Here is a 21042-nt window from a genome sequence, read left to right as displayed (position 1 = left end):
CCCGCCAAGGAAATGACACACACGTGTCCTTCATTTTAAAACCATTGGCCTGTGTTGTCTGTTCTATTGTATACGCAGGTTTTTGATGAGAAGTACTTCCTGGTGGAAATGGATGATTTGCGACCAGAGAATCATGCCCGGCGATCTTTTGTGTGTCATGCTGACAGTTCTGGTATTTTCCCCGTGCAGTGGAGTCTGAAGAATGGTTTACACATCAGCCCCCCTCCTGGTAAGTAGTTGTTCTGTTCTGAATTGTTCATTATGGGCTTCTTTTTGAGAAGGATTTATCAGATGGTATCACCTGGATCTTTTTTGTGTGTTTCTCTCTCTCTTCCTTGCCCGAGCCTGTCCTTAACATTTTTGGGTCCCAAGACAAGTACAAATGAAGGCCTTGATTCCATATATTTACATATTTGCAAGTTTTAAGTTAAGCTAAAAAACTATTAAATATTAAGTATGTTCTGTCCTCCGACCTTGACAAATATGTCTTCATAACAGCCTAGGGTTTCATGCGGGCTCCTAGTTTGCTCCCTTCTGTGTCTGTTGTGAGAGCGCAGAGGAGTGAGGGGAGGGCGTACAGGGAGTGTCAGGAGCTGGCATACGAGAAAATGCCTCAGGGCCAGAGCTGGAAGGTAGGAGGCACATGACTGTGATTTTTTGGTTTCTGGGCATCCCTCCGGAGTGAGGCTCATTAGACTTCAGAGAAAGGTTTATGATTAAGAGCAGGACTCAGAGAAGCTGTAGATAGGAAAGCAGTAACTCATTTTCCTGGTGTTTGCAACTTTACAAAATCTTTTTATATATTTTTTAGGATTCTATTTAGAGAGAGCATGTGAGTGGGGGCTGGGGTGGGGAGGGTCAGAGGGAGAGAGAGAATCTCAAGCAGGCTCCATGCCCAGTGCAGAGCCCACATGGGGCTTGATCTGACGACCTTGAGATCAAGAGTCAGATGCTTAACTGACTGAGCCACCCAGACGCCCCTGCAAAATATGATCATTGGTCCTTTAATCAAGGCTCTTAAATATGACGGTAGTTAACCTTGATTGAAATTTTTAATATTTTTTAACTGACGATATCTGGACATGTTAAATGTTAATCTGGCTTTTGTATTAGCACTTCAAATTATTTGATTGGCAGTCTGTGTATCCTTTATTAGTAGACTTTTGGTGAACACAGCTTCACTTTCTAAATGCTGAATGCTGGAATAGAAGTACTCTTCTGTGTTAACAAGAGTCATAAATTCAGATCCTTTTGCTGTTTATTCAGCCTCCATTCATCCAACAAACATGTGTGGAATGTTTGCTATGATCTAGGCATTGGGCTTCTCTGTGACTGGGGAGACAGAAGTGAGTACAAAGGTTCCTTCAAGGAGCAAGTAGGAGAAAACCGTAATGGAACCTCCCAGGTTCTCCCATCTGTGAACAGAGAGTGGGCATGCCTGCCTGGAGGTGGTGGCAGGAGGGCACAAGCCTGCAGGAGGAAGTTCCTGCTGTTCTAGAAGGCTGGATATCCCAAGTTCTTTATCTTACCTGCTGCCTTTATGTGAAAAGGAAAAGCAATTATTAAAGGTATTGGAACTTTCAGCATTGCTACAGACTGCTCATCTGTCTATAAGTAGGAGGAAAGTAGCAGATGATGTAACTGAAAATGGCAGCTAATGTAGTGTGAGGTATAGAGGTGGAGAACAGGGGGAGAGCATGGTGCCAGTCTAAGTTGGGCAGAGGAGGGATTGCAGGGGATGTATGTCTGTCAGGTGGCATAGTGTGGTAGCCCGCTCTGTGCCTGGGACGTTGTCCACTCCGGGCGGCAGCCTGGGGGCCGGGTCTGAGAAGCCGCTACCAGGAATGTTGGGGGACTGAAGCAGGCAGTTATGCTGGACTCTTGCTGAAGTGAATTCATGATTAAGTTTTTAAGAGCATTGGGATTCTGTAAAACAGGAATCTGAAAACAGTGCTAAGAGCATTGTGTCAGGGGTGGCGAAGATACATGAGGGCATAGCTTTGTGAGAGCAAAAAGATTATTTGGTGTCTCTTCCTTTAGAGCCCGACATAGAATAGAGCCCGACTGGATTTATTAGAACAATTCAAATCCAGTCATAAGTGTCTTAAATTCTTTCGGTAAACTGCCAGCAGCTAATCAAATAAAATAGTGTTGAAAATAAATGCATAGTTTGGAACTAGAAAGTTTAAAAAAATGTATCTGAAGAATTGTATTATATTGCTACGGTTTAACCAGAGTTGCTCTGCTTTATAACATGAATGATGCTTTGGATTTATAGGTTGTTTTCCCTCCTCCCTAAAATGAGCCAAGTCCTCAGCTTAGCAAACGAGAAGTTCTGGGTGGACCCCTGGCAGAATGGAAGAGCCGGGCAGGCATATGTGGTGTGAATCTCTCTTTTTTTTTTGTCCTTCCCTAGGCTACCCAGGCCAGGACTTTGATTGGGCTGACTACCTCAAACAGTGTGGTGCTGAAGCTGCTCCCCAGAGGTGCTTTCCTCCGGTGAGAACCCCGGCCCCTCATCACTGTTGTCATCTGCCCGGCACTGCTGTGCTTCCTGGGCTCCCATGGTTATTACTCAGTCCCCTCACTCAACCCAGATGAGCATCTTGTTGACTATAATAAAATGGTCCAAGGAAAATTCATTTACTTTTGAAGTTAATTTGTTAATTTAACTGGGTTTTATCAGTTTTTTTAAATTTAGTTTAAATAATGTGCATTTTTTTAGTTCAAAATTATTTTTGGCAGTTCAAAAATATGAAAAAGTTTAAATATTAAGTAGAAAGAAATCATTAAGCTTATTTAAAAATACTTCTGTGAAAGTATTACATGCATATGGTTTATAACACCAAATAGCAGTCAAGGGCTTACAATGTAACAACAGCTCCCTGCCCTATCCCTCACTGTGGTCTTCCTTTCCCGGAGTTCTCACTCCTGTTCTTCTGATATTTGTACTTAAATCGTTTTCAGAATAGCACACTGTCATCTTTTGAGGCATTAATTTTAGACATGTCTATTGGTTGTATCTTATGATGAATGAGCACTTAGCTATTTTATATCACCTTTCTCCTCTGTCTTACCCACCTTTTCCTCCTGTTAGAGTTCTGTTACAATGTGGAGTTGAATCTGGATTGAATACTTACACTACTGTATGCATTTGTATATTATTCACAGTTGAGCATTGCATTATTTTATGATTTTCTTTTATTTGTCCTCAAGTTAATAATTGCCTTGTTTTTCATAACTTTTTTTTTTTTTTTAAGATTTATTTATTTATTTGAGGGACGCCTGGGTGGCTCAGTTGGTTAAGCAGCTGCCTTTGGCTCAGGTCATGATCCCAGCATCCTGGGATCGAGTCCCATATCGGGCTCCTTGCTCCGCAGGGAGCCTGCTTCTCCCTCTGACTCTGCCTTCCACTCTGTCTGCCTGTGCTCGCTCTCGCTCCCTCTCTCTGACAAATAAATAAAATCTTAAAAAAAAAAAAAAAGATTTATTTATTTATTTGAGAGAGCGAGGTCATGAGCCAGGGGGAGGGGCAGAGGGAAGAGAGAGATTGAGTATCCTTAAGCAGAATCCCTGCTGAGTACAGAGCCCGAGGCAGGGCTCAATCCCATGACCCTGAGATTGTGGCCCAAGCTGAAATCAGGAGTGAGACGCTTAACCAACTGACCCACCCAGGTGCCCTTTCATAGCTTAATTACTCAGTCTGTTTCTATTACTGTTTCTATTGGTAGTTCTTAGCATACCTTCCAGTAACTTCTTGAAACTGTTTCACAAAGGCAGTCCTATCTGGAAGTCTGTGATCTCCCCACCAACACACACCTTTATGAAACTTAGAGTTTATATGAGGAGTGGGGAGACACTAATAACATATGCAAACGGTCCTTTACTTGACTCTCAGATGGACTTTTAGTGGGTAAATTGAAAGTCCGCTAAATCAGGGAATCATCCTTTGATGCAACAGTCTATTTTAACTTAAGATGTATTAATATGCATTAATTTGCTGACCTTTTTGGTAAGGCTTTTCCTTTGCATGTGGATTTTCACCAGGGTTGCTAGTGCAGTGAGAACCCTGATACTGGGACGCAGCAGGAGTGCAACCTTCTTGTCAGTTTGTGGTTACTTTTCCTTCCTCAGTCCTTTCACACTCCTCTTTCCCACACCAGTGGTTTTCCAGTGACTGCTTCATGATTCTCGGCAGCAGCTATCATTTTCTGTGGGTGTGTGGTTGCGGAAGGCAGCTGTCTCACTGACAGGAGCCCAGGAGGACCAAGAAAAGGCTGTGCAGCCAGCCACTTCTGCAGGTGTCTGAGGCTCTGCCCTGAGCACCTGCTGCTTTGGCTCCATCCGCCCTGGGGTGGGCTGTGAAGCGAGATGACTGTGAAGATCACCGGCATCTGGGCCAGGGTTGCAGTCCTGTGTTTGGAGCAAATGCTCGCAGAGCTGTCTTGTAGCATTTCCCAGAAGTCTCTTTGGTCCAACTAGACCTGTGTGTCTTTCCTAGTTACAGTTATTTCTTTGTATTTTAGGGTAGAGGGGTTAAAGTACAAGATATTCCATAGACACATTTTTTTTTTCTCAAGTCCATGACCACTTAGATAACCTTGAATAGGAACTTTGCCATTTCTAATATTTTTCTTTGAGACATCCCTTTTAGCAACCTCCATTCTCTCCTCCCCAGACAGGTTGCTCACTAGGCTTACCATGAAATTGTAGTCCTGGGGACTGCCTTTCAGTGTCACTCAAGGGTTTGCCTCTCTCCTTTCTTAAGATTTAAGATTCCTGTTCTGTAAGTCTAACCCGCTGCCTCTTTCTTGTCTCATTCCCTTGTTTGGAAGGAGCCCATTTCCCAGTAGCTTCCTGAAATGAGATACAAGAGAGGTAAATTTTTATAGACTTTGCATGTTTGAAAACGTCTTCATTCTATTGGAATTTTAGGTCAGAAGTTACTTTACCTGAGCATCTTGAAAATATCATTTAGTTGCTCTCTCCCTTCCGGTGGAACTGTTGAGAAGTTGAAACCTGTCCTTATTCTTGATCTTTCATAGATGCTCTGCCTTTCACTCCGTCCCTGGAAGCTTATAGGGTCTTTGCCGCCACGTTTCCTAGCCAAGCCGCAGGTAGCCTGTTGGCCTGTCTTCATTCACTTGCTGGGTTCTCAGTGAACACATTCTCTCTAGAGATTTGCATCTCTTCTTTGATTTCCTTCCTTGGATTTTCTCTCTTTTTTTCTGGAATTTCTTTTTTTTGTATGTTGGCCCTTTGGATCAGACCTCTACTCTTCTTTCCCTTTTCTCTTGTTCTCTGTTTCTTAGTCTTTTTGCTTTACTTGATGAAAAGATTTCCTAAACTTTATCTTTCAACCCTTCTTTAGAGTTTTTTAATTTTCATTACCACCTTTTTTATTTTCCTGATCTGTTTCTGGTCTCTGAATATTTATTTGTAATAGCGTACCATTCTTATTTTAAAGATGTGATAGTTTTTCTTATCACTCAGGGAATGTTAATTACTCCTGCCTTTTGGGAAATTTTCTTGTTGCATAAAAAGTTTTCTCCCCTTTGCTTGTTTTGTCTACTTTGGTCCCTAGCTTTCATGTTTTTAGATGTCTGCTAACGCTGGGTGATTTGCTCATATTTAAGAAGGGGGGGAACTAAAAGATAAAAGCCGATTAGAAGCTCTGAGCACATGGGTGGGACTTGTCAACCTTGAACTTCTCTTTAGGGTGGGATCTGGCTGGCCATTTGTCGAGGATGCCTAAATCCGTATTTCTTCTTGGGTTTGTCATCTAAATCTGTGTTTCTTCTTGGGCTTGTCATCTAACTACATATTTCCCCATCTGCCTGGAGGGTAGAGGCAAAGGCTGGCCCTCTCAGCATTCTGTGTGCAGAGCCCTGTTTTGGGTACTGTGTGTATGCTTTCAGCAACTCACGTGCTCTCCTGTCCCGGGATATCTTGTCTCTGATCCTCTCTAGAGGATAAATCTCATCTTTTACAGGGGAAGGGATGGGATAGTTGCTCTGGGGTATGGAGTGGAAGAGCCAATGGTATGACCAAAATGGTTCTTAAATATCTTCAGCGAATCTTTTCACTGGACTATTTCTTCTCTACCCGCAGTTGCCTGGTACCTGGTGCTGCCTGTTCTTAGCCTGCGTCACTGCCCACTTACATTCGCCCTTCTGTAGTCTACTGCGTTAGTTCTAGATGCTCTTCTAAATTTTAGCTTATATGTTATTATTGTCTCCTGTTACATCTGTCTTAGTAGGTTTATGTAAGGAAAAAAAAAAAACAAAAAGACAACACTTTAATTTTAGTGTGATGTCAGAAGGAAAAGAGAACAATCAAATATGTTTCAATTCTCCACTTTGACCCAGAAGTTGCAAATTTTTCAAACATATATTTTCCCTCATTCATAAGCATTATTTATCCTGACTGCCTTTTAGGACATACATAGAAGGAGGCACCAGGCAGCTTGCTGTGTGATAGAGCCCTGTATGGGAGGAGAAGCAAACCAACAGTGGGTGAGAGCCAGCTGGTTCAGGGCACAGAGCCTTAGGGACTTTATGTTATTGAAAACTCCTAATAACCTAGTGAGGTAAGTGTTCTCAGGGTCATCTGATAGATGAAGAAACTGAGGCAGAAGGCTTGAGCAAGGTCACACAGGTAGCAATAATGCGGGTTTACCCGATCTCAAAACTGTATACTGTTGATAGCACCAAGAGAGACCGACATTTTTGACTTTAAGAAACAAAATAAAGCAAAACAAATGTATAGCTTTGAAGTGCTACTGTAGGGTTAAATGTTACTTATGCCAAGTCTCTGAGATGAGCACGTGAGTTAGTACTGAGTATGTGTTTGGATTTGATCATCTATTTTTCAGTCCATTTCTGAGCATGAATTTAAGGAGAATATGAAGCTTGAGGCAGTGAACCCTCTTCTCCCCGAAGAAGTGTGCGTTGCCACCATTACTGCGGTGAGAGGCTCCTACCTGTGGCTCCAGCTGGAGGGTAAGCCATACCTCTGAGAAGCCGCTTGCAGCCGTTCTTCTCTGCCCTGCCTGCCCACCCCTGTGATGTGGCTGTTAGGCTGCAGCAGTTAGCTAAGTACGGGTCTTGCTCAGACACTCGTAATTTGCAGTGCAAGATTCTTTGCTAAAAACTTCTCTTTCTGTCCTTGACTTTCAAACTTTAGGAAATGAATGTAAGTAAAAAGCCTTCACTGCAGAGTCTCCTGTTTTCTTGAAGGTGGTGTATGTTTTGATGTAACTAGAATATACGAGCATCAGCATTAACATGTAGCTCACTTAAGAGATGATATTTTGATTGCCCCTACCCAATAGCAACAAAAAATATGTAAAATAGAAGATATACTAAAAGTAATGTTCAGTGATTGGATGGGTTTGTGGATGGAAAGCCTTATGTGAGCATCAGCACTGCAGTACTGAAGACAGCTTGGGTTTCTTCCTTACGTCCTACCAAACAGACTTGGTACCTACTCTTTCCAGTTTGTAGAACAGGCATTTAATGCAGATGTCGGCGACGGGATTGAATCCAGACTATTGTACAACCCCTGCTGAGCAATATCACTTGCTGAGTTGACCTCACTGGTTTGTTCCCAAGGACCAGAGCTAATGTTCTCATCGAGTAGAACTGTCACTGTTGCCTTTTGTTTTGCAGTCGTTTCATGGAATCGATTATATTTGTCAGCCGTCTGAGTGATACTGCTGGTAGTTCCGCTTGCTTATTTGTTGTTCTGTAACTGGGGGTCACGCTGTATGCCCACTACCCATTTTCTTTTCCTTTTTTAAAAATTTATGAATTTACTTGAAAGAGAGAGAAAGAGAGACAAGATGAAGGAGGGGGAAGGGCAGAGGGACAGGAGAGGGAGAGAGAGAATCTCAAGCAGACTCCCTGCCGAGCACAGAGCCTGACGCGGGGCTTGATCTCAGGACCCTGAGATCATGACCTGAGCTGAAACCAGGAGTTGATTGCTTAACTGATTGAGCCACCCAGGCGCCCTCATTTTCATATTTGTACCAGTATGCGTAGGGGATATTTACTTTTTTTGCTTAATGTTTGTCACATATGTAAAAGTATGACTTCTCTGTAAAAGGAACTTGCTCAGATTTTGTGTCTGCATTACTGCAACAGTAGAATATTGTCTAGGAAGTACTTTATGAAGAAGGCTGTTTAATGATCTAAAACTTTGTTTTAATTTAAACAGGTTCTAAGAAGCCCGTACCGGAATGTATTGTGAATGTGGAATCCATGGATATATTTCCTTTGGGCTGGTGTGAAACCAATGGCCATCCCCTCAGCGCCCCTCGCCGAGCACGAGGTAGCTGTCTATGTCTGGCCCAGGGGCTGATCCATAAGTAATGTTGTGTGGCTGCCACCATTAGGATGCATCTGGACAGTTGAGAGAAACAAAGCGGTGTTCTGGCTGTCTCTTCCTCATAGGAAATCTCTTACAGTGACAAGCATGGATTTTCTTAACAGTTTCTGCAGGGCAGGAATCTGGGTGCTCTGGACCCAAGCCCCTCATGAGCCTGTCTGTACTCAGCCAGTGACTGCAGCCATCTCAAGGCCCACAGTGTAGAGGGTCTGCTGCCATGTAGCTAGTTGCATTCCCTCATGGCTCTGGGCCTGAGGGCCTCAGTTCCTTGCTGGCTGTTGGTGGTAGGCTTCCCTCAGTTTCTGCCATGTGGGCCTCTTCATAGGGGAGCCCACACATGGCAGTTGGCTTCCATCCGAGCTAGCCAGGAAGAGAGGTTGAGAGAGGTGGAAGCCAGAGTGTTTCTGTAACCTAACCCTAAAAGTGTCATCCCGCCCCACTCTCCCTTTTAAAAATGGCTTTATTGAAATATAATTTATATAACAAAAAATTTGATCATAGAATTCAGTGGTTTTTAATATATTCATGGAGTTGTACAACTGTCACCACAGAACATTTGAAAACATTTGCATTGTCTCAGAAAGAAGCCCTGTACCCCTTGGCAGTTGCCTCTTTACCTCCTGCCCCCAGCCCCAGTCACCTACTTCTCTTCTTTCTCCTACTATGTACGTTTGCCTGTGGGATCATGCAGCAGGTGCTCACGTGTGACGGGCTTCCTTTACTCTGCATCACGTCTCCAGAGTTCATCCGTGTGGGGTGTGTGTCGGCGCTTCGCTCCTGTGTATTTTTAGTGCCATTGCACTGTAGTGTTAGGCCCCATTTTTTTTTATCCGTGTCTCAGTCGAGGGACATTTGGGTTGTCTCCATTCCTTAGTGGTTATGAAGAATGCTGCTGTAACATCTGTCTGCAGGTTTCTATGTGGACATGTCTTTCCATCTCTCGAGTGTGACTCTCTGGTTAACACTTGGAGGAACCGTTAGACTGTTCTGCACATGTCCATGGGATGAGGACTCCGCTTTCCTCACACCCTCTGGCACTTGTTACTTTCTGAGTTTCTTTCTTCTTTTTTTTTTTTCAAAGATTTTATTTATTTGACAGACAGAGATCACAAGTAGGCAGAGAGGCAGGCAGAGAGGGAGGAGGAAGCAGGCTCCCTGCTGAGCAGAGAGCCCGATGCGGGGCTCGATCCCAGGACCCTGAGATCATGACCTGAGCCGAAGGCAGAGGCTTTAACCCACTGAGCCGCCCAGGCGCCCCGTCTTTCTGAGTTTCTTGTTTGCTTGCTTGCTTTTTGGGTTTGTTGCTATTGTTTGTTGGGTGGTTTTTTGTTTGTTAGTTTTTTATAATAGTGCTGCTGATAGGTACAGGGTGGTGTCTTACTCTGGTCCTGGTTTGCGTTTTCCTAGTCCTTAGCTTTGTTGAGCACCTTTTCATATGCTTACTGGGTATTGGTGTATCTTCTTTCAAGAAACGTCTCTTCAGGTCTTTTGCCCATTTTTTTTTTACTGGGTTTTTTGTTGTTATTGTTGCTGAGTTGTAGGATTTTGTTATATATTCTAGATAATAATGCCTTCCTTATAAGATACCTGATTTGCAAGTATTTTCTCCCATTCTGCGGGGTGCCTTTTCTCTCTCTTGATAGTGTTATCTGATGCACAGAAGTTTTAGAACTTGATGTAGTCCAATTTGTTTTTTCTTTTGTTGCCTCTGCTTTCAGTGTCATATCTAAGAAATAGTTGCCAAATCTAATGTCATGAAGATTTTCTCGTACGGTATCTTCTGAGAGTTTTATAGTTTTAGCCTTTATGTTTAGGCCTTTTAAAAAAATTTCTGTTTATTTAAAAAATTTTTTAAAGATTGTATTTATTTGACAGGGGGAGAGTGGGGAGGGTTAGAGGGAGAGGGAAAAGCAGGTTCCCCTCTGAGCAGGGAGTCCAATATGAGGCTTGATCCCAGGACTCTGGGATCATGACCTGAGCTGAAGACAGATGCTTAACCAACTGAGCTATCTAGGCACCCCTTTAGGTCTTTTTATAAGCTCTTTTTTTTTTTTTTTTTTTTTTTAGGGGTGGGACAAAGGGAGATGGATAGAGAGAATTTCAAGCAGTCTTAACACTCAGGACAGAGTGCAACATAGGGCTCTCTCTATCTCATGACCCTGAGATCATCACCTGAGCTGAAACCAAGAGTCAGCCACTTAATCAACTGAGCCACCCAGGTGTCCCTATGTTTAAGTCTTTGATCTGTTTAGTTAATTTATGTGTTTTTATATTAATTTCATTAATGTGAAATTTTCTTTTGAAAATCTTTTCCTGTGTGAAAGTATTCATAGGATTCGATGGATTGAAGAGCCTTGGTCTTTGTGTACAGACTCCTCCTACTCAGAAAATGTGCCTCAGTCTGGATATTCAGCTATATCAGCACTTAATTCATAGTACTTACTTGTTAAATACACACATGACTGGGCTTTGTATATGTTAATGGTAGCTTAATATATATGTAACTTTTCCTTTGTTTATTTTTCTTGACATTTATAGTTTTGTTTTCTTCTTGCAGTACACAAACAGAGGAAAATTGCAGTGGTTCAACCAGAAAAACAGTAAGTAATATACTAGTACGTTTGAACAGTTGACATTTGAAAGTTAGAATATCTAGAAAAAGAAATCGCTATTTCAGAGAATGTATCTCATATGTTATTTTCTTGGGTGGAAGCATAATTCTGTAATTCAGCTTTTGCTAGGTTACATAATTTTCCTTACAGCATACGCATTTTCTGAAATGGCCTTATATACAAAGGGGTAAAATGCCTTCTCAAGATGTTCCCACCAGTTGAGTTTTCTTTGGCTTTTAGAGCCTGAAAGCATTTGCATAAGAGAGGAAATAGAATCTCTGTACTGTTATTTGTTAAGGAAGAGCAAAAATTAGAAATTAGGATATGATATGATTTCTCACAATGAAAGAAAAGTTGGGGTGAAAGATAGTGGCTGTAAAAGAGAAGGTGTGCTCAGGGGAACCTTTGTGCTCTGTCGGGACGCCCTGGATGGTGTACCTTCTGACACAGCTTTGAGAAGCACTCAATCAGTGATGCCTTTAAAATACATGTAATATGTGTTTCTGAATACTGGGTTTTCAAGTCTGTGTTATTTTGCACAAGCTGCCATAACTAAATACTACTGACTCGGTGGCTGAAACAACAGAAATTTATTTTCTCCCAGTTCTGCAGGCTGGGAAGTCCGAAGTCAGAGTGCCAGCCCAATTGGGTTCCTGGCCGGGCTCTCTTCCTGCTGACTGCCAGCTTCTCTCGTCCTTACATGGTAGGGCCAGCTGGCAGGGAGAGCCAGCTCCCCCTAGATCAGAGCCACGCCTTTATTTACCTCGCAAGAGCTCCGTCTCCAGACGCAGTCGGAGTGGGGCTTCAGTGAATGGATTCAGTCTGTAGCAGATTCTGTGTGACTTATGGCTGCTTCTGCGGCTGTGTGAGGAGTAGACTGACCGCAGAAGTGGAGTGAGGTGGAGAAGTTCCAGGTAGAGAGGTGAGATAGCAGTGTCAACATCTGGCCTTGCGGTTCTCCTGGACTCAGTTGCTGAGACAGATCCATGGTTTTATTCAGGAAGTATTCTAAAAGAGACAAGTTAGCCTTTTTCATTGATTGCTACATATAGAATAAGTTTCTGATTTTTAAAACCTAATTTGTCTTTGATTTTGAAACTGATAGAAGAAAACAGACCCTTGTAAGAAATGTTTTTGTTCTTTGACTATTGAGAAAGATGAAAAATATACTTATGGTTTGAGAATTCCAGAAGGAATTCTATAATTTGTTGCTCACATGAGTGAGAGAAAGTTGATTTGCATATGAAGTAATACAGCACTGTCTACAGACTGTCTGTTGGCTCATTAAACCATGTACATAGTTTCAAAAACCATTGTTAAAAATATAAAAGTGTGATCAGGGAAGCACCTTCTGTTATACAGTTTGCAATCTGCCGCATTTGCTTTCTTAGATTTGAAGGAAACTAACTGTCACACTTCACTGACCTTAAGGATTGTCTTACTGTTTTGTTGTGTTATCTTGACCCAGAATACCGTCCTCTAGGACTGTCCACGATGGTCTGAAGAATCAGGAGCTGAACTCCACAGACTCAGGTATAAATAAGTGCTTGCAGTCTTGTGCAGAAGAGAACCTTCTGGGTTTTTTAATGGACTGTATCTTAAACAGTACCTTTGATTTATAGGATGTAGCTTCACAGAGGGATCTCTTATGTTTAATAATTATCTCTAGGATGATATTTCTGCCCATATGTAATTATTGACTATTCTCTCCTGATCACTTGTTGGGTGCCAAGGGCTCTGGAGGGGTCAGTATTTTCATCCCTAGTTTAGATGAAGAGCCAGGAGCTTTCCAAGCAGTGTACCTTCTTAAGCTGGATGGTTGACAGGTGGGTGTTTATTGTTCTTTAAACACTTTCTGTGGTGTACACATTATGTTACATATTTCACAATTAAAAAAAATAAAGCCCTGGAAAAACATTGTCCCGGAGGCAATGCCTGACAAGTGAATTAAGAATCCTCGTGGAGGCCAGGGCCCTTGTCAGAGCGGCTCTCCCTGGGACCGCTCTTGGCTCCACCTTTGCTGGTCGCGTGCTCAGCGTCTGGATGAGCATGTAGCACAGGTTACACATTTGGACGGTGTTTAGTAAATGTCTAGAACAGAAAAGAAATCAAAGCTCCGAGAGGCCACACAGCTTTATGAGTAGATGGGTCAAAAAAGTAGCTCAGCTCTTTCTCAAGTTCAAAACCCACACTTTCTTCTTTTCCACACACTGCCTTCTCATTGAGTCACTCACGGGTGGAGGATCAGGGCCTTTTCAAAAAGGTGACAACCTTCATCGTAGTAACCAGCTGGCTATACTCGTTTATTGTCACTTACTTGTTGTCACTTACTTATTGTCACTTGTCCCTATAGAGCTTATCCCTGTATTTAAAAGGCATGATGACAGTGGCATCACTGTTTTATTCATGATATTAAAATGAAAGTATTTAAACTTCCTCTGTTCAATAGGTGATTGGCATGTAACTGCTAAAGAAGTTCCCTTCTGTTTCTAGTTTTCTAGGAACTTGAGTCATAAACCCATGTTCACTTTGACCAAAGAATTTTTCCTTAGCATTGGATGATATATGATTTTTCTAAGATTATTAATGTGGTGAATCTCAGTGATAGATTTTTTTCCTAAGGTTGAATCCTCCTTACATTGCCAGGATAACTCTTACTTGACCATAATGTTATCTTTTGAGTACCCAGCAGAATAACATTACTAGTAAATATCTTTTTAAAAATTACCCATTTTTTATTGAGATATAATTGACACAAAACATATTAGTTTCAGATGTATAACATAGTGATTTGATATTTGTATCTATTGCAAAATGGTCACCATAGTAAGTCTGGTTAACATCTACCACCACATAATTACGTTTTTTTTCTTGTGATGAGAAGATCTGTTCTCTTAGCAATGTTCAGATGTACAGCACAGTAATATTACTGCTATACTCACTGCTGCACAGTACATCCCCAAGACTTAACTTAAAACTGGAGGTTTGTACCTTTTGACCATCTTCACCCATTTCGCCCACTTCCTACCCCTGCCTCTGGCGACCACCAGCCTGTTCTCTGTATCTGTGAGTTGGGGTCTTGTTGTTTTTGTTGTTTAAATCCCACAAATGAGAGAGATCATATGATATTTGTCTTTCTCAGTCTGATTTATTCTACTTAGTGAGTGAACTCAGGGTCCATTCATGGTGTCACAAATGACAGGATTTCTTTTTTTTTAGATGGCTGAATAATATTCCATTCTATATCCATCTGTCTGTCCGTGGACACTCGGGTTGTTTCCATATCTTGACTGTTGTAAATAATGCTGCAGTGAACATGGTGGGGGTGGGCGGCAGATACCTTTTCCAGTTAGTATTTTTGTTTCCTTCAGATAAATTCCCTGTGAAGTGGAATTACTGGATCACAAGGTAGTTCTCTTTTTGACTTCTTGAGGAACCCCCGTACTGTTCAGAGTGGCTGCGCCTGTTTGCATTCCCACGGGGTACCAGCGTTCTTTTCTCCACCTCTTTGCCAACACTTACTATTTCCTGTCTTTTTGATAATAGCCATCGTAACAGGTGTGAGGTGAGAGCTCGTTGTGGTTTTGATTTGGTATCAAAGGGTAAGGTAAATTAAAAACATAAGGCAACTCTTTAATTTTGATGTATTACTGGCTATTCTAATGCCTACGAGAACTATAGAATTAAGACACTAATGTTTCCCAAGTGACCTCAGCCATATTCTTTTTGGTTTGTGTTTTGTTATAGTTCTGGTTACCTTGGAAGCAGTCTGAGGCTGCTATTTGCATGCAGGAGGGTCACTGGGGTGTGCTTTTGGGGAACAGCCTCAGGGGTGGGGGGCGGGAATTGGGCAGAGGGAGAAGTTCAGTTGCAGTGCTGTTTGTAACAGAAGTTCCTTCCAGCCCACAAAGAAGCCTTTTAGCTGGTGTGGCCACTCAGAGTCATCCCTAGTTGAGGCACAGTGGCCACACATTTGTACTCCCTCTTTGGGCAGTTTTTAGAAGTGGGCTGCCTCTCCCTGTCTACTCACAGAGGGTGGAACCTTGGGCAAGGAGTCTCTCTCTCCTGTGAGAGGGTAGGGCAAGGCTAATTCCAGGATAATATACAGCTGATACCTGTTGGCTGCCGATACTGCCCCAGTGGGGAGCATACGGGCCTTCATCCTGAAGAGTGGGGTCTGGGTGGCGGAGTTGAGATGGAGAAGCGGGCACAGACATGCTGTCCTCTGTGCTGAGACTGCGTTCTTTGTTCCTGAGTGGACATTCCGTGCTTCAGGATCCCATCAACAGTGGGCAGTGCACACGTTCCCTTTCCCAAAACAGTGTCCAGCAGCAGGGCTTCTTTCTGCTTTTGTGACTATGAATTTCATATATTTATTAGTGGAATTGCCAGCTATGATGAGGGAATGAGAAAACATATTGAAGTATAGCATTCACACAGAAAGAGTTGAAGAGAGGGGTCTCTGTGCCCACGTAACACCCCATGGTGCTTAAAGGACTTAGAGATGTGTTTGTAGCTTACTTTCAGCCTTTGGAGGAGTCCCAGATGTGGGAGGGTGCCTACCTCATAGTAAACTGCTGACGTGCTAGTTTGGTGGTTTTAAAGAGAAAGGGAGAAACTGTAGTTCTGGAAATGATTCATCACCACTGCCTAGAAACATTCCAGAATAGATTATTGAATAGTTGAGCATCAGGAATCACTGAATCATCATGGGTTCTCATGGGGAGCCTGGGCACGCAGTCAGGTAAGCATGTGACTTTTTTTTTTTTTTTTAAGATTTTATTTATTTATTTGACAGAGAGGGAACACAGTGGGGGAAGAGGGAGAAGCAGGCTCCCCGCTGAGCAGGGAGCCTGAAGTGGGGCTTGATCCCAGTATCCTGGAATCCTGACCCGAGCTGAAGACAGACACTTAACAACTGAGCCACCCAGGTGCCCCAAGCACGAGACTCTTGATTTTGGCTCAGATCACGATCTCAGGGTCATGAGATCATGGATCATAAAAGCCCATATGGGGCTCTGCATTGAGTGGGGAGTCTGCCCAAGATTCTCTCTCTCCCTCTTTCTCTGCCCCTCCCCGTTTGCATACGAGCACATGTGCTTGTTCTTTCTTTTTATTTTTTTTAAAGAATCATCATGGGTTCCTTTTTTTTTTTAATTCATTTTTTAAGAGTGTTTTCTTTTAAAAGATTTTATTCATTTGAGAGAGAAAGCGCGTGGGTAGCTGGGGGAGGGGCAAAGGGAATCTCAAGCAGACTCTGCGCTGAGTGCAGAGCAACCCTGAGATCAGGACCTGAGCCAAAATCATGAGCCCAGTGCTCAGCCGACTGAGCTACCCGAGGCGCCCCATCATTATGGGTTCTTAAAGTCAATCCTTTACTTCCCTTATTGATAGAAGTGTGGTCTCTGAAATAGAGTCGTGTTAACCCTGAAGTCAATCTCCATGTGATTCAGGCTGTTGTTTGATTTGGTCAGCATGATGAGCTCTGTAATAGAGTTGTGGTAAGTCTCAGGTGTTTCAAGGGCACTCTCAGGCAACATGTTAAGCTTCAAAATATGTGTTTAACTTTATATAATGGTGGCTATGCTTGCCACCCCTCACCCCCCAGTAATGCACTTTGGAAAAATGGAGTGGAAAATGACTCTTCTGAATATTTGTTTCTCTTCGTTTCCCAGTTATGATTAATGGAAAATACTGCTGTCCAAAGATATATTTCAACCACCGTTGCTTCTCAGGGCCATATCTTAACAAAGGAAGAATCGCTGAGCTGCCTCAGTGTGTAGGGCCTGGGAACTGTGTTCTGGTCCTCAGAGAGGTAAGCTTCTCGCCCGGGGCAGAACAACTCACAGCAGTCTCATAGACTCATCGGTACAAAGATGTGCATGCCTAACGTGTGACAGTGCTAGGTCTTATCCGAAAGGATTCCCTTTCCTCCTGTATTGTTCAATGAACCAGTCCTTACTTTTGCTCCTGAGGGAGCATTCATGTAGGCAGCTGAGCCCGATGCCCACCTCTGCTAGTGGAGAAAGGGCTTTCGTCAGAGGCTGCCTGAGTGTGGTGCGAGGAAGAGCGGGAGCGTAGTCGAGGAGCTGGAGGCCGCGTGGCGCTCGCGGGGGCCGTGAGAAAGCTGCACACCTGCCGGGCTTGCCCAGCTGCCCAGCCAGACCGCCACGCGCTGTGCACACCAGCTGTGAGGACTGCTGGCGCTTTCAGTCCGTGGCGGGGCAGGGCGGGTCTGGGAGGCCGAGCTGCAGTGTCTGCCAGGACTTGCAAAGGATTCAGAAGCATATGCCAGAGTTGTTTTTATTTCATGCTGCCTATTTCATCCTGACTGTGATGTTTTGAATGTCCAAGAGGGTCTGATTATTGTCTTAGCTACCACTTTGGTCAGCGGTTGTATCTTGAATATTATTATTGTTAGTACTTGTTAACAAATATTAGATTTAATCTCCTAAATGATATTCTGGGGGATAACAAGATTCTAATGGTCTGCTTTTCTCATTCCCAACCCATATTTCTGCTTTAAAAACGGAGTGCAGGTCCTCACTTTACTTATCAATGCAGCCTACAAACCCAGTCGCGTCCTTCGGGAGCTGCAGCTGGACAAGGACTCCGTGTGGCATGGATGTGGGGAGGTCCTAAAAGCCAAGTGAGTAGCCTCCTCTGCCCTTCATTCTTACCCGTCTGACAGGCCACGGAGCCCGATCCCCCTCCAAGCGTCATGTTAGAGTAGTTCTGTCCTCTCGGGCAGTTCTTCAGCTCTTGGTGGTGAGGGACCAGATTCGTTTCGTTTAATAAGTTTCCGTCCTGTTGTGGGCCAGTACTGTTACAAAATATGGTAAGAATGAGTTATAAGAAATACGAAAATTACAAGATGTAAAATGCAAGAATAATTTGTTTTTAGATTTAAGAGCCATGAACTTACCTTTGCAAATTACTGTGAAAGGCTATAAACATGGACTCTTGTTTTCTGACCCTGTCAGCATGACCGTTGGCAGGTTAACCTGGTCCATGTCCACACTCTGAGGATCACTGCCCAAGGGTACAGGAAATCCTTCGTTCTAGTCCCTTTTCTTTTAGTAGTTAGTGTAGAAGTTCCTATTTAGAAACCTTAAACTGAGGAACCAGAAAGCAAGAACCTCATCTGTTAATATAAAAACCTCAACATTTATCTGTTATAGCTTAGGTGATAAATTTAAGTGCAATATGCATAAACTCATTTTTAGAATCCTCAAACTGTAAAGGACATGTACTATTCTGAGAAGCGAAGACATTTTTCAGGCCTCTGAATGCACTTGACTTTCTCTGGTTAATCACTAGCCCAGTAAACATGGTCTGTGGCATCTTCCATGGCAGATACAAAGGAAAGAGTTACCGGGCTACTGTTGAAGTAGTGAAGACAGCAGATCGTGTGACTGAGTTCTGCCGGCAAACCTGCATCAAACTGGAGTGCTGTCCGAATCTGTTTGGCCCAAGGATGGTTCTGGACAAGTGTTCCGAGAACTGCTCTGTGCTTACAAAGACCAAATACAGTGAGTTCGGTTTTCCAGATTTGTTAACTCTCATGGCTGGCCACACTTTATATCTTGGAAAGTTTTTATTCTGTAGACATTTCAGCTATAACACAGGTATACAAACTGCTTCTGTAAAGGACCAGATAATGAATATTTTAGGTCGTCAGTCAAATGATCTCTGCTGCATATTCTTCTCTTTTTTTTTTTTTTTTTTAAGATTTTATTTATTTGACAGAGAGACAGCGAGAGAGGGAACACAAGCAGGGGGAGAGGGAGAAACAGGCTTCTTGCTGAGCAGGGAGTCTGACATGGGGCTCAATCCCAGGACTCTGGGATCATGACCTGAGCTGAAGGCAGACACTTAGTCAATTAAGCCACCCAGGCTTCCCTCTGTTTTGTTTTATTTTCACTTTTAAAGATGTAAAAGCCATTTTTAGCTTGAGGGCCATACTGAAACAGGCTATGGGTCAGATTTGGCCCGCAGGCCCGTTTGCTAACTTTCACGTAAATTAGCTTTTGCATCTGATGGGCTATGTGATTCATTCATGCAGTCTGTAAGTATTTATTATGTGTCCACTGTGTGCCACTGCTGTTCTAGTGCTGGGATGCTGCAGTAAAGAAAAACAAATTCCTGTGTTCATTGGGTTTTCGTTTTAATGAGGGAGACAGATAGTAAATGAATAGAGAGAAACAGGTACTATGGAGAAAAGTGAGGCAAGATAAGTAAGCAAAGGAGGGGAGTGGGGAGTAAGGAAGGCTAGGATGGGGTGCTGTTCAGAGGTGGTTGGGGAGGTCTTCCTGCCAGGTAACAGCCTGAAGGAAGCAAGAGAGCCAGCTGTGCAGACATCAGGGTGAACGTGCTCTGAGCAGGGGCCGCAAGAGCACAGCAGGAGCAGGAGTCTGCAAGGAGCAGCAGAGAAGCCGCTGTGGCTGGGAGGCATCAGTGGTAGGAGAGGGGTACTTGCGGGCCTCCCTCAGAACCATCACAGCTACACCCGTTCCCTCTCATTGGTTATCTTCTCCCATGTGAAACTGCCCACTGTGCATGCGCACACACACATGCACACATCATACAAGAGGAAATTTCCAGATCAGAGCCTTGTCAAGGCACTGTTGCCCAAAGACAAAATTCTGATCCTACCTTTCCTTAAATTTTACAAGCCCTGATGTCACTTGGGAGAATTAATACAGAGGAAGACTTTTACCTTGTTAAATTCGAAGATTTCTTTTAGGGAATCTCTAATCCTGTGCCCCTTAAACTTTATCATGCATGCAGACTAGCTAAGGATCTTGTTAAAATGAAAGTTGTGATTCATCAGGTCTGTGGGTCCCTGCTTTTGCAGCAAGCTCCCAGACACTGTTGATGCTGCTGATCTGAGGTCATTTAGCATAATGAGCTTGCTAATCAGTCAGTGTCTGAATTGCAAAATCATAAAAGAGTCTAACCTTGTAATGTCTATTTTTATTTGTTGGATTGTAAACTCCTTAAAGGCAGGGATTGGTGTTAGCTTATAGGGTCAGATTCAGCACTTTGTTTAGCAAATTGGAAGTATTAGTAGTTATGTGAAATATACTCTACATACTGTCTCTCAGAGCCTGTGGAGGATATGCAGATTTTATTACCTTTTTGTCTAAATCTATTTTTCTAAGTCATACAAACTTAGACTTTAGGAGGGAGTGTTTATTGATTTTCCTCAGTTAGTAATCTGAGTGATATCAAACGGATTTATATTCTGTATAATCCATTTTCTGCAAAAAGAATTATATTTTGTTTTTATGTTAATATAGAACTAGTATATATATTTATACTTTTATATTCTAAAATTTATATGAAAATGTGCAAGATCTAGAATAGCCAAAACAATCCTGAAAAAGAATAAAGTTGGAGAACTTAACTCTGTCTGTCTTCGAGTTTTACCATAAAGGTAGAATAATCAGTAAGTGAGGTGGATGAAATAGTCACACAGAAGACACACAGAAGAGAGGGGCCAGAAATACACCCAAATTTATGTGGTTAAATGATTTTCAATAAAGATGAAGAACTTAACAGGAAAAGGAAGTTCTTTCAACAAATGGCACTGGTACATTCGGATTTCCAAATTGAAAAAACAAAACCAGAACTCCTTGGCTTCTACGTCACTAAATATAAAAATTAATTCAAGGTATATCTTAGGCCTGAGGTAAAAGCTAAAACTGTAAAGCTCCTAGAAGAAAACAAGAAGGGTATCCTCAAGATCTTGGGGCAAGCAAAGATTTCTTAGAAAACAATGCACTAATGTAAAGGAAAAAAAAATCACCAAAATTAAAAACTTATGCTCAGAGAATTTCTCTCCAGTGTAGTAAATACACCTGCAACTCCGTAATAAGAGAAACTTGGAAGCCAGAGAAAGCTGATAGTTGTACGACATTGTGAATATGCTGAATACCACTGAATGGTACATGGGAAAATGGTTAATTGTATGTTATGGAGACTTTTACCTTATTTTTTAAAAATTTAAAAATAAGAAGATATTCTGGAATTAGTTATG

At 42.6% G+C, this 21042-nt stretch overlaps 1 protein-coding gene across 17 annotated transcripts in view; it reads left to right on the top strand.

The window, feature by feature from the left end:
* SFMBT1 (Scm like with four mbt domains 1) overlaps positions 1 to 21042 on the top strand; it is a 120825-nt gene that overhangs the window by 94968 nt on the left and 4815 nt on the right. For 16 of the 17 annotated variants that reach the window (XM_059161166.1, XM_059161160.1, XM_059161164.1 and 13 more), the window contains 9 exons: positions 79 to 229; positions 2417 to 2499; positions 6875 to 7001; positions 8218 to 8331; positions 10946 to 10988; positions 12463 to 12533; positions 16676 to 16815; positions 17540 to 17649; positions 18357 to 18532. In XM_059161166.1, coding sequence (XP_059017149.1) covers positions 79 to 229; positions 2417 to 2499; positions 6875 to 7001; positions 8218 to 8331; positions 10946 to 10988; positions 12463 to 12533; positions 16676 to 16815; positions 17540 to 17649; positions 18357 to 18532 — 1015 coding nt within the window. The remainder of the gene's footprint in view (positions 1 to 78; positions 230 to 2416; positions 2500 to 6874; positions 7002 to 8217; positions 8332 to 10945; positions 10989 to 12462; positions 12534 to 16675; positions 16816 to 17539; positions 17650 to 18356; positions 18533 to 21042) is intronic. The other variant, XM_059161167.1, reaches the window with a different exon arrangement.

The sequence above is a fragment of the Mustela lutreola genome, chromosome 2 (assembly GCF_030435805.1).
Source record: "Mustela lutreola isolate mMusLut2 chromosome 2, mMusLut2.pri, whole genome shotgun sequence".
Taxonomy (NCBI): domain Eukaryota; kingdom Metazoa; phylum Chordata; class Mammalia; order Carnivora; family Mustelidae; genus Mustela; species Mustela lutreola.
The sequence above is the reverse complement of the archived record's forward strand: the minus strand, read 5'-3'. Positions and strand labels throughout refer to the sequence as shown.